This window comes from Exophiala mesophila, assembly GCF_000836275.1.
Source record: "Exophiala mesophila strain CBS 40295 unplaced genomic scaffold supercont1.2, whole genome shotgun sequence".
Classification (NCBI taxonomy): domain Eukaryota; kingdom Fungi; phylum Ascomycota; class Eurotiomycetes; order Chaetothyriales; family Herpotrichiellaceae; genus Exophiala; species Exophiala mesophila.
In genome coordinates this window covers 449690-461998 of record NW_015622505.1, presented here as the reverse complement: position 1 = coordinate 461998, position 12309 = coordinate 449690, and the positions used below count along the sequence as shown (strand labels likewise).

General features: G+C 49.4%; 5 protein-coding genes and 1 non-coding gene across 6 annotated transcripts; 3 read left to right on the top strand and 3 right to left on the bottom strand.

Annotated features, from left to right (window-relative positions):
- The first annotated feature begins 316 nt into the window (after positions 1 to 316).
- Positions 317 to 404, top strand: PV10_02091. Its single transcript has one exon. It is a non-coding gene; the product is annotated as a tRNA-Pro (tRNA).
- Positions 405 to 1023: 619 nt separating this feature from the next.
- On the top strand, positions 1024 to 2299 carry PV10_02090 (uncharacterized protein). The gene is made up of 2 exons (XM_016366370.1): positions 1024 to 1735; positions 1822 to 2299. Exons 1-2 carry the CDS (start codon positions 1565 to 1567, stop codon positions 1963 to 1965), a joined length of 315 nt encoding a protein of 104 aa, XP_016225888.1. The 5' UTR covers positions 1024 to 1564; the 3' UTR covers positions 1966 to 2299.
- Positions 2300 to 2467: 168 nt separating this feature from the next.
- Positions 2468 to 3235, bottom strand: PV10_02089 (uncharacterized protein; the record flags this gene model as incomplete). Its single annotated transcript, XM_016366369.1, has 1 exon — positions 2468 to 3235. One exon carries the CDS (start codon positions 3233 to 3235, stop codon positions 2468 to 2470), a length of 768 nt encoding a protein of 255 aa, XP_016225887.1.
- Positions 3236 to 4283: 1048 nt separating this feature from the next.
- Positions 4284 to 5093, bottom strand: PV10_02088 (uncharacterized protein; the record flags this gene model as incomplete). Its single annotated transcript, XM_016366368.1, has 4 exons — positions 4284 to 4419; positions 4490 to 4648; positions 4776 to 4848; positions 5021 to 5093. 4 exons carry the CDS (start codon positions 5091 to 5093, stop codon positions 4284 to 4286), a joined length of 441 nt encoding a protein of 146 aa, XP_016225886.1.
- A 421-nt stretch (positions 5094 to 5514) lies between these two features.
- On the bottom strand, positions 5515 to 10283 carry PV10_02087 (uncharacterized protein). The gene has a single exon (XM_016366367.1). It carries the CDS (start codon positions 10118 to 10120, stop codon positions 5672 to 5674), a length of 4449 nt encoding a protein of 1482 aa, XP_016225885.1. The 5' UTR covers positions 10121 to 10283; the 3' UTR covers positions 5515 to 5671.
- A 286-nt stretch (positions 10284 to 10569) lies between these two features.
- On the top strand, positions 10570 to 12153 carry PV10_02086 (uncharacterized protein). Its single transcript, XM_016366366.1, has one exon. The coding sequence runs from the start codon at positions 10652 to 10654 to the stop codon at positions 12029 to 12031; it is 1380 nt and encodes a 459-aa protein (XP_016225884.1). The 5' UTR covers positions 10570 to 10651; the 3' UTR covers positions 12032 to 12153.
- Positions 12154 to 12309: the final 156 nt, after the last annotated feature.

The window sequence follows — 12309 nt, the reverse complement described above, 5'->3', positions numbered from 1 at the left end:
TCGTAAGCTGACATGTGAAAGACGATCAACAGCACATGAAAGGTCGATGATTTCATCCAACCAACAACTTCCCATTAACATCTGACTGCAGGTGGTTTGATCATCGTGCAAGGACCTCTTCAGGCCTCAATAGCTCCTTTGCTACGTCGCCTAACCGCTCCTGCCAAGGTATCTGAAAACTGCTTCCCAACCGCAATTGGTCTTGCGTCTCGGCAGGATTCAGCCCCACGCATCAAATTTCAAAATATGACATATAGTTTTATGTGTCACAATTTGTGTCAACAACGTCTACAATTGGATGTCCTGTTCTCAACCAGCGCAATTGGTCTAGTGGTATGATTCTCGCTTAGGGTTAACTCTAAGTAAAGTGCGAGAGGCCCCAGGTTCGAACCCTGGATTGCGCCCATTTTTTGCCAATTTTTGACAATTTTTTCCTCTTGTGAGAGGAGGTAGGATTTTGTAAGCCGTAAGTCAGAAATGGCCCCTAGAAGCCTAGAAGGCTAAATTTTGGACTCCTATAAGTGGCTAGCTTAGACCTGATTTGCTCCAAGATAGGTCTCACGACAGAGCAGCTTTTCCGCTTCCTTTAAATGCCAGCGATTATTTTGTTAAGGGCAGCGCGGGGTACGACCCACTTTCCACCCTTTACCCTTTACAAAGTCGTCCCAGCATCATCATTCCCGACTCCTCCAACTCTTCTGTTGGATGTTGCATAGATTTCTTTGGCCAGAACCATCTGTGATGCCCAAAAATGGTTCAATCGATAAAGTAAAGATGTGGGGTATCTCTGCCGGCCCCAGGACCAGGAATTGATACGACTGGTTCAATCAATACCTGAACCAATAAAGAGGTCTACCCACAACCTGGTCTTGGGTTAACAACGCCTTTCGAAATGCCTCACGAGTTGAGGAGGGGTAAGTCAAAGAAATCGAGGCCCTCATGGCCAGTCGGTTACATGTTGCTAATCGAAAGCCACCCTGACGAGTATTCCTTTAACATAAGTTGTCCTGCTGCCCACGTCCTCAGTGTTCTTCCGTGGTCTTCAGTGCTCGATCTAACGACATCTTTGCAATAAACTCTCCCACACGCATCTACACGCTTTACAGTCCACTCCTCTGATTGAGCCTTTACACTTTTGTGAACCTTGACAGCAAGAGCCACATAACTGTCAAAGTTGATCTCCGACATATCCAGGCAAGACACCAGCATTAGCTCATACACCCGCTCATTGCCTGTGATTCCGCCTCCACTGTCTTCTACGTCACCATATTTGCGGCCATCGATTCATTATACTTCCGCCGTCCGTTTCCCATTGATCTCGCCTGGTTTTAACAGATTCGATCCCGCTCTCATCTCATAACCTAGCCTAGTTTGTTGGTCTCGACACTTTGGCATCACCCATATAACTAGACTGACCTTCGCTCTGTTATACTCCCTTTCTTGGTTGCATTTCTACACGTCGATTCTTTTTCCAATTCCTGTCACAACTACTAAACTCCCCGACTGAATCAATCCCCTACCAGTCAGTCCCTTGCAACATCTGAAGACCATTCCAACTCCCAATATGTTCTTCAAGCAATCTGGCTTTAAGCCACGTACCAATAGCCAATCGTCTCAGTCCACCTCTGGTAGCCAGCTATCAGGAAGCCCTCCAAAGGACCAATCCAAGACAATTGAGACCAATAAAATCGATCCCCAGAACCCTTTATCTGCTGCTGCTGCAGGCCGGAGAAGAGTAGGTTGCTCCATGTTTCATTGGGTATCCCTTACTCCACCACGTGTTCCTGGCGCTGACTCGATCTTCTTTTGGGGAAATTTCAGTCTTCTGCTGCCGATAAATTCGGTGGCCTCCAAAGCTTAAAGCGTAACAGTCAAGATGATAAACGTGCAGGTTTTGCAGAGCAGTCCGCGGGCCAACAGGGCGTGCTGGGTGGCATGTGGAACAGTTTCACCAAGGGAACGTGAAGGCCGACGTGAATGTGAGGAGAGCGTGTATTGAAATGGTTGGATGGATTTCCTTGGTGCTCATGCCTTGCGATCAGCGCTGGATGAGAAGTCAGGGTTCGCCCTGGAGAGCTCAGAACTTCTTCCCTTGGGTGTCAAGGTCTCCTCGCTCTCGATGGACCACCTTTTGGTTTTTGCGGTTTGATAAGATGTCTTGAACATCTCCACTCAGTCGATATTTGGACATTGAATGTATGATTCCCCGGGAAGGAAGAAGAATGCAAACGGTTTCTATGTCTATCTACATCTTGCACAGTGTTGCTGAGCATATCAAATTGACATGATGATTTTCGGGCTTTTTATTGGGAAAATCTATTATTTCTATCCACTTTATCTCCCAAGCAGAAGAATTATTCGATCTACCTATATTTGTCCCACAAGGCACACATTGCCCAATGAAACCGATCTATGGACTTAAGGCGAAGCAGATTCCCGTTCCAATCGTGGCCAGCGTTAGAAAAGCTCATCTACGAGGCGCCTTGGAACTCGATCCCCCGCCGCCACTTCTCGAAGGCCCCGCCGCGGACCTGGAAGCAGACGCCGATGCACTCAAGGCATTTCTTCGATGAAACAACTTGGGAAGATAATGATGTCTGAAGGCGACGAACAAGACCGGACGGTTCATGAACAGGGTCTTTGCATTGAGCATGGCCTGGGGCTGGCTGAGGGATCCGTCGAGGATACCCTGCTCCATGCGCCGTAAAGACTGAAACTGCGTGGAATCCTCACCCCACAGTGATCGAATGGCATGACGAAACCGGTATTCTGTCAACGACTTGACCTGACCTTCGGTTAAACCGTCGGTGTCGTCTCTCAGACCGGCGGCGATGCAGACTCTCTCGCTGGGGACATTGGCCATGAAGGCATTGAACCACTGTACGAAATGCGGCTGGTCCGCAAACACAAGACTCACTTGCAGCAACCACGATTCGATACGCGTGCCGATGCGGTTAGCCCTGGCCAGCACCACCAGAAACGCGCGGTATAGTTCCTGGTTTTGCCAATGAGCCTCGGAAATGACGTCCATCATTTCCTTGATACCCCCTTGTTTGCCTTCTGCAAACGGCTCCGGTATGTATGCTTCAGGAACAAAACTAGCTGCCAGGTCAGACATCTGGTTGTCGAATGCAAGTAGCTGTCCTATAGCGACGAACGTATCTGTTCGTGAGATGTTGCCACTGCGGCGAGCGTCCACGTTTTCCAGAAAGTTTCGCGTTATATGGGGTTTCATCTTGTACCGATCAGACAGTCGCTTTACAAAGGTGTCGGCATACTGGCGATGTGCAGTCGTTACGTTGGTTGAGGGTGTCTCGGGCGGATGACTAGAATTTGATCGTTAGTATGGTTAGAACTCGAGACATGGGGACTTTTTGGGCTTCTAAGCAGGTAATGTCTGACTTGGCTCTGTATGATCGGGAATACTGAACAAGCCAGATCAAGGTTTCGGTCGCCCTGACCTCCATTTCTTCCACAGTATCCTGGTGTAGTCGTCCATTGGTAATGAAGGAGAATGTTTCCTCCTCTCTTTCATTTGGTTCCGCACCGGGTCCCGAACTGGATCCAGAACTCATCGTACACGCTGTTGAGAATAGGCTTGAGTGTTGAACAGATCAAAGTAGTTTCCGGTTGCTTAGCGCTTTGGTTTCACCGTCGAAAGCTTTCCAAAGGATGGCAATGGAGAGCGAGATTGACAAAGTAAAGAAGCAGAGGCTCTGCATCCACAATTTTTATAGATATCACGTCCCAGTCATACCGCCTGCATAATGACACTGAAAGGCACAAATGTCATCCGAGTCCTGGTCTGAGTGCAAACGAATGACCGAGGTATCGATAGGACGGGTGGTAAAGCAAACGACAAAGACGCATCTGACATGTTGGAACGTGGGGTTTGTAGATGGTCTGAGTAACACCCACCAACGTGCCTCAATCAAGTCGTTAGACTTGTCACATGGTACTGATGATGTCTGCAGAGAAGAATACAATGACTTGACCACAGGATGGATGGTTGTTGAATTTGAAGGCAAGGCTCAAGACGGGGTGCGTCATTCTGTATTCATCTAACGCTGCCATGGCTCGAGATCTTGAGATCAACCCGACTTACCCAAAGAAAAGTAATCCTCCCGGATGAAGGGATATGCCTTCTAGACGACGGGTTTTCCAAAATTATACCGTGTCGTCTGGCCCAGAAGAGTCATTGCCCCAACCCTTCTCTGGCGTGACTGTACAAGTAGTAGAAGCTTTTTAAGCACATGCGTGCGCATCCATCAACAGCCTCAAGCTCAAGAAACGGTCTTCTTTGCTTGTTCAACAGCCTCTGAGGCTTTATCCTTGGCTTGAACTGCTATCGATTCAGCAGCTCCCTCGAGCTTAGCCTTTTCTTCACGGATCAGAGCCCATCTGTCGGCTCCCCCTCGGCTAGAGAAGACCGTCAGCATCCGCAATCATAATAACAGCATAGCGCTGGGGGCCAAGGGTATCCACTTACTACCAGTAATCATACCACCGATATCCCTGCGCAACTTGTGCGTTGAAGTTGACAAAGTGGCATGCGAAAAGGAGGTAGTTCTTGGGTTGAACAGCCAAGGCGTATCTCATGAATGTTGCAGAGTATATGGTCAGAGCACCGGTGAAGGGACCGGAGATGCTGCGATTTCTCGTCAGCTGAGGTTATGAAAGTGGTGGAAGAAGAAACGCAGGTAGGCTAAGGGAGGATATGGGATGCGGAGTATGCTGGAGACGCTATTCTGCGTGTAGCGATGGAGAAGACGTACATGTTGGGGTCTTTCTGTGTATCCAAAACAGCTGCGAGAGGAATTCCAAAGTTCGAGACCGGGCCCCAGAAATCTATTTGTGAGTCACACGTCAGTATAGGTTCAACAGGTCAACAACAGCGCCGACTTTGTGAATTCAAGTAAACACTAGAAAAGATTGCTGATGCTGAGGATAAGAGAAGAGCAGCCAGCACAATGAGCATTGGACAAGAGACTGGGGGAAATGTGTTGTAACTTTGACGTACGTGTCGAGCAGATATAGTCGGAGACTGGGTTGGAGCGAATCTTCGCATTGAGGGCTTTTATCGCGGCGGCCATGATGAGCTTGTCTTTCCGGAAAGATAGACGTAGATAGAATGACGACGTTATTCTCAGTCGTAGCTGGACCAACAGCGAAAGCGACAGTGACGAGAGACAGCTAACAAAAGAAGTGCAAGTCTGTTGGAGGAGTTTGTAAATGAGATTTGCGAACGGAGATCGGGGATAAAGTTGGGGGAAGATACGGAAGTTGGTGACGAGCACGTGATATTTACGGCGTCCGGTCCGTAGCTTGGAGTCGCACAAGTGCGTGGTTGGCAGGTGCGATGGAGCGTTGCTGGTGCAGAGGTCCGAATCTCCGTTTTGAACACAGGATATCACGTGTTATATATCCACATTACTGGAATTCACTTCTCGTCCAATAAGATCGACCCGAAATGATGCTTCCTCTACGGAGTATAACTTATAAGTCGTACGAGTACAATAATATATTGTGTCCTAGTCTTCAATGCTATTCCCCTCTAGTCTTGATGCTCCCAAGCAATATCAACCAGTTTGAGATTATGTGGTTTCTCGCCTCAAATCTATCGGGTTGTGAGTGGTTACGATGATAGGGTCATCCAAAGCCCCTCGGCCCATCACTGGCCCACAGCTGGCTGACTTAGTACCTGAGCTTGGAACCGGATCTGGAAGCAAAGGTCATCAACTTTTCGCAAGTCGATATTGGCCCCAGAGTTACTCGACTTGAGTTGGTCCAAAGCCTGTTGCAGCGTGTTCATGAACTCGAGCGTAGCAGGCTCCATCTGGTTGACATTCTCGTAGTCATTCGTAGATGGTGCTGCGTCCATTGGAGTTGTTTGAGGCAGCAAGCTCGCATCTCGCTCTTGATTATCCACAACTTCAACGCTGGCGTCCTTTGTCGATACAGAATCCGATTTTGACCCTGCTCTCCGTGCTTCACGAGTCTCCCCTGGGCTAGCATCCCCACATGCATCTGCAATCGAAGGTTCTGAGGTTTCAACCTTTACCATCAAAGGAGGACTGTCTGATGTTGTTTGCAAAAGCACCGTAGGTGCTTCCAATGCTTGTACCTCAGCCGGTCGAGGGTACTTTCTTGGTCGTCCGCGTCGTCGTTTGGGCATCACGGAGGGTATGCTTAGAGGCTCTTGGACAGGTTCTCGAGTCGTTGGTTCGGCCTCAGCCTCGACACGAACCAATGTGAAAATTTCAATGCAGTCTAGCATCTCTTGCTGGCTTCCTGGTTGAATTGCAGAAGAACTATAACCTTGAGAATTCGAATTACGCTGGGATGATCGCCTTCCCCTTCTTCGTTTCACAGGCCCGGCATAATCCTGGGCCTTTCGTTTCCGTATATTGTACGATCTTGATTCTGCTCGCGCTTCTGGGTTGACATGTTCATTCTCAGCAGGAATATCGTGTGTGGAGACTGAGACGATGGGTGCAGTGACCTTCCTCGACAAGTGGAGGTCAAGGTCCTGGGAGAGCTGGGATGCACTGAGCATGTCTATTTCGTCGTTGTCATCTTCGGGGGCTGCGCCGGACATCATCTCTGGGTTGGAGTATCGAGAGATCTCGGGTCTATCTTCCTCGGGAGCAGTGAAGAACTGACCAGGAGCATCCTCGCACATGCTCACATCATTAGTAGACACATCATTCCTCGCCGTGTCTTGCTCTAGGTGTACTGGAGAGGTCGCTCGGAAGGAGGTGTCAAATTCCTGATTGCCCTCGACTGCGTTCGAAGCCTCCAAGAGTGCCGCTTCTGGAGGGTCTGACTGCGGAATTCCAATCTGAATGCCACCTTGAGCACCGTCTGACGGCACATGAGAGGGCGAAGAGATAATTTCGAGAGCAATCATCACGTCATCTTGGTTGTCAGGTAGCGAAGGCGGAGATGACGGTACTTCAACATCGAGAATACCTGTTGTGAAATGACGAGCTCTCGGCGTCGGCGACTCCATTATCTCGACTTCGTTCTGTTCGTGATGTGTTGGCAAGGTCGGCGTCGAAGGCCTTTCGGATAAGTCGGCCACCTTCCTTGCAAACTCACAGTCATTATAACTCTGCGAGCGATTGTGGATTTTCGGGCTTGATCTGAGGTCCGGGAAGACCACTGCCGGTTCGGAACGTTGTCTCTCGCGCACATCTTTCTGACGTGCCGTCAGGAATTGTGATTCAGGGTCTTCATTTAGCGGAGAAGACGAGACGATGGGTATGAAATGTACCTGAGAGTCGTCATGCCGGACCCGAGTGTTGTGCTGAAATGTTACCAAAGTTGTCTCAAGGTCGTCGCCATGGTCGTGGGGCCCAGGTGATATGTCCATTATTGATTGACCCTGACTTCCCAATATTGGTGATTGGACGCCAAACGAGTCCATGTCGGTGGTAAATTTAGCTTCCTCTTGCTCGCCATGGGGAACAACATTGCTCTCACAAGACGATTCTCGTATATCACGCTCGGGACCGTCATTTGAAGAGAGGCTCTGGAACTGAGTCAACGCCAATCTCAACTTGGGTCCAAGTGCTTCTTCATCTTCAGGCCTAAATTTAGCATTGCAAATCTGGATGGCATCATGATTTCGTCTCTGGTCCTCACAGTTGAAAACTGCCTCAAAGACGTCATCGAAGGTATGAAGATCTTCCACGGGTATCCTCGTCAAGGCGTTGACGACTTCCCAGGATAGATTGTCGACGGGGAGGCTATTTATGTCATCTGGTGCAATGATCCCAGTCGGCCAGCCAAGAATGACAATGATCGAATCTTGCAGTTTTGTCAATATATGTGCCAGATAGTCCCCTGGAGCTCTCCTCAGGACTTCACAGAGCAACACTGGAATTTCGAGCACATGCTTGGAGAAAGCCGTAGAATACTGCCCCTTCATATGATCCGACACAAAGATGGTAAGCGACTCGATCCATCTCTCGTAAGAAGACGTCAGAATTTGCGACGAAGCTCGCTGGCCTGTTATGGCTGTCTGGTGGTCGTTAGACTCTTCGCATGAGTACAGTTCGGACGTTAAATGGTTGAACAATTCCATGTACACGAAGACAAGAGACCCCGAAGGATTCGCCTCTAGAGCAGTCAATACTAGAAGTGGCCCCAACTCGAGGATTGTGCTCCGTGTCATTTGTCTAATCTGGGCCAGGCTTTGAGCTTTGTCATTCAGAAAGTCCATTTCGGCGTCCTCCCACAACTTACTCAGGAACTGAATGACGGTAAGAGTGGCGTGTTTGGTCTCCGTGGTTGGCTTGATCTCTTTGCTGCTGGCTTCTCTCTGGGCTCTGAGGAAGTGAGTCCAGGCCACTGCGATGTATGCTTTGTCAGATTGTCCAGACGCTCCCCATGAACAATACTTCAGGAGAACACCAAACATATCCACAATGGCACTGCTTCTCATCCTCACCCATTTGCAGTCGATGGTGGGAAGTTCCTCGGGCGCGATTGGGCGAGAGTCCTGGAGAGCGCGACTCTCATTCCACACCTTGGCTCCCTTGGAAGAATTCCAAAGAATGGCCATGAGGACACGACAGGAGATATCTGCATTCGCAATGTTTTTCTCAAAAAAAGAGCTCCTCATCAGCTTGACAATGTACTCGTTCCACACACGGGTATACTGCTTGTGAGTAGCAGCAGGACGAAAGGCGTAATACAGGAGGTTGCAGTAGCTTGACACTGCCGCAGCCCTGCTACTCTTGACCATGTTTCCGGTGGCTTGCTTCTCCAGCTGGGCAGCGATGGGTTTCGCCAACATGGACAACAAAGTGTCTGACGCTTCGTGGGGTCTGACGACTGACACAAATCGATTCCAGGCAATGTTTGACTGTTGTCGGACAGCTAATTCACTGCAATTGAAGCATCGTTGAATGACCTTCAACCAGTCCTTTAGCTCCGCCCAGTCATCGACCTTAGTATCCACGCTGCTGCTGAGCAGAACGACAATAGCCCAGATCTGAGGAACCTGAACCATGTCATCCTTGGTAGCGATCATCTTTTCCAGTCTTCGAGACATAGCCGTTCCCATTGTCATTCCATTATCCAGCTCGCTGGAGAGGGCATTACGAACGGAGCCAGATATGGACGACGATGTGGGGAATGCTGAGCAAGCTTGTAAGCCGAGCTCTACAGCTTTTGTTCGAACATCCTTCATGTGATGTGTCATGCCGCTCAGAAGCTCTTCAACCCAGAGATGTGCCTTTGTCTTCATGGTTGCCTTTGTCTGATCGAGGAGCTTGCGATAAAGTAGTAATCGTTCCGAGAGAATGCCGTTGCCTTTCAAGTAATCGGAAAGCACCTTGAGAGCCTCGAGTAAACGAGTGGCCCGATTGTTGTAAGTGATAAGATTAGGGCGGAACTCTTGAGTTGCGAGTAGGTGTAGATAATGCATGATGACACTCTTTGGTGCTGTGTGCTCGGATATGACGAGAATGGAGCGATCGAGGACGAATGATCGATATTCGTCCGTCAAAAAGACAGAGAAGTCTGGATTCCAGACCAGAATTACCAAGATCTTCAAGGCCTGAGTGATGAGGTTTGTGTCGGCGATTTCAAGCATTGGCCGGAGGATGTCTCTCTTGATGTATCTAAGGATGGCTGTAACTTTGACTTTGAGCACGGCCTCTTCCGGTATTCCATCATATTGCCTAATTACTCTCCACAAGGTCTGATATGCGTCAACGGAGACGGTTCGTTCGTCACAGCTGAGCTGTTGAATGATGCTTTCAATCATCTCGCCCACAGACAAATCAACTTGCTGCAACTGGGCATTGCTGATCACGGGGATGTCTTCCGTAACGGTAGGTTTGAGGATGGACTTTAAAGCTTGACACTCTGAGGAGGGTAAAAGAGGCTTCACAACTGGGGCAGAGGAGGAAGGCTGACTTGAGCCATGGGGATCGAGGGCATTGGTCCAAGGGGAGAACTCGACGCGTTTTCGAGTGGTACTTGAACTGGCAGGGAATGATGCTGGCGAGTCTGGAGTACTGAGAAAATCGACCGTAGGGTTAGGATGGTGTAGCTTTCTTCGAGAAGATGTGGAGGGCGGGCTTGGTGGAAGATCGAATATAGACATGATGGGAGGTGTTGGGCGGAGGTGACCAGGGCTCAAGCGGCCAGTATTAGGACTGTAAGGGACAGAGAGCCTGCCTGCAGTCTCATGCTCGCGTTGAGAGAAAACAGGAAGTCGCTGGGAATGTTCAGAAACGATTTCAAGGCCACAGAATGTCTTCCAAAAGGCAACACGCGAAAGATGGGAAGTCAAGTACAAAAGGATGCCATGGACTGGATGGTGGATTGATAGAGACGCGGCAAGCGTGACGCTCACCAGCCACTTTACGCGTTGCAACACGCGGTGCAGTTGGAGTGGCACTTTTTAGTGGTCGCGAATGGGTGTCCCCCCGCATGACTCGTGGATGGTGTCTGGCTAGTCTCATTTCAGTTAGATCCCCGTATCCTTGAATCAAGTCAAGATATATGCCCACTCCGTAGTTTTGATGATTTGGATTTCACCTTGTTTCACTGTCACTAGGTCTTTCTATTCGGACAGAACTTCTTGAATGGTGCTGAAATAGGTATCCTTGCTCTAGTGAGAGCCCTTGAATCCATGACGACTCGATCACCGCAAGCCGCCGATGCCAAGACTCTCCTAGATTCCTTGAGAAGTGGCCTTGAGGACAATGGCCTTAGCGAGCAGCAGCAGATTGACCTCCTCACTCGACTGAAGATTTTGGGAAGAACACCGAATATCGTCGCACCTCTGTATGATGAATTCGGAATCAGAGTTCTCCAGGCGTATGGGTTTGATGGACCTGCAGGACCTGCTGCGTTGGAGGCAAATAGGTGTCTGGCGAACGCACTTCTGACTCTGCCCTCTACCCGCAAAATAGCCCTTCGACTCGCCTTGGATAAGCAAGCTGCACGAGCTCTGCAAAAGGCAAGCCTTGATGCAGAGTTTGTGCTGTCTCGGATACTTTTTCTATTGACGCTGGATTCTGCGATCAATGTCGAAGCACTGATTCTGGACTGCGACCTTGTTCCAACCATCTTTGGACTTCTCTCACAGCATGCCTTGGCCACGCAAGAATCTAGTGCAAACAAACCTTCGACTTATCAAAGCCAGCAGATGGCTCTCTCTGAGACTCTCAAGTTGTTGTTCAACCTCACCAGCGCCAAGTCTGAGCAGGTCAAAAAGTTCGGGGCCGTCATGCCCTCTTTGGTGTCGATATTGAACCATACCGTTCTTCCTCAACCGCCACTTCAACCTCCTATTAATCACACAATTCATGTTCTCGCCAACATACAAGTACAAGAGGACGATTTCAAGGATGTGAGCTCTGAGCAGTTGCAACGGGCTGTTGAAACGATCACGACTATCCTGCAAGATGCCATTACGCGATATAGCTCGACAGAATTAGACACATTGGCGGTGCCACTTTTGACCATCTTGCGGACAATCAATGAAAACGCGGATGCAACGATTCGGCAAGGATTGAAGTTGCAGTACCTTCCGCAGGATGAAGAGCGTGACCTGCCTCTGGGGCATTCAAGTTCTTTGGCATCGCGACTCCTGCGCCTCACCACGTCGTCTGGCCTGCTACATCTCACCGAAGCTATCTCAGGATTCATGTTTGAGCTATCAAACAAAGATGCCAATGAATACGTCAAGAATATAGGATATGGCTACGCAGCAGGCTATCTGATGTCACACAAGATTCCAGTGCCGGATAGTGCGAAGATTACAGAAGCGGAGCTATCGTCGGACACGGCCATCCCTTTCAACCCTATCACAGGGCAACGGGTGGACCGAGAGCCTGTGCATGAGCAACCAGCCATGTCGAGAGAGGAAAAGGAACGGGAGGCAGAGAGATTGTTTGTTCTTTTTGAGCGATTGAAGGCGACAGGAGTGGTGGATGTGAAGAATCCTGTCGAGGTTGCTCGAGATGAGGGGAGATTTGAAGAGTTGAGTGACTCAGACTCAGGCTGAGTGGGATGGAGAAGGAGAGTGTTGGGAATGATAAGGATGATGATGACTTACGAGAAGCACGACATGATGGCGCTGCGTTACTAGGTAATTAACCGAATAGACAACATGAGTTCCAATAATGGTGTACTGCTCATGTGGTAAGAACTCACATCCTCCGTCCTTTAGTCTCAATTCCACGAAAGTCAAAGATGGCCAATAGAGTCAAATGGTGCCACCCGGAAGACGGCGAGATGCACGTCAGCATCGTCAGCAAAATCGAGTCTGGAGTGATGAGGGGT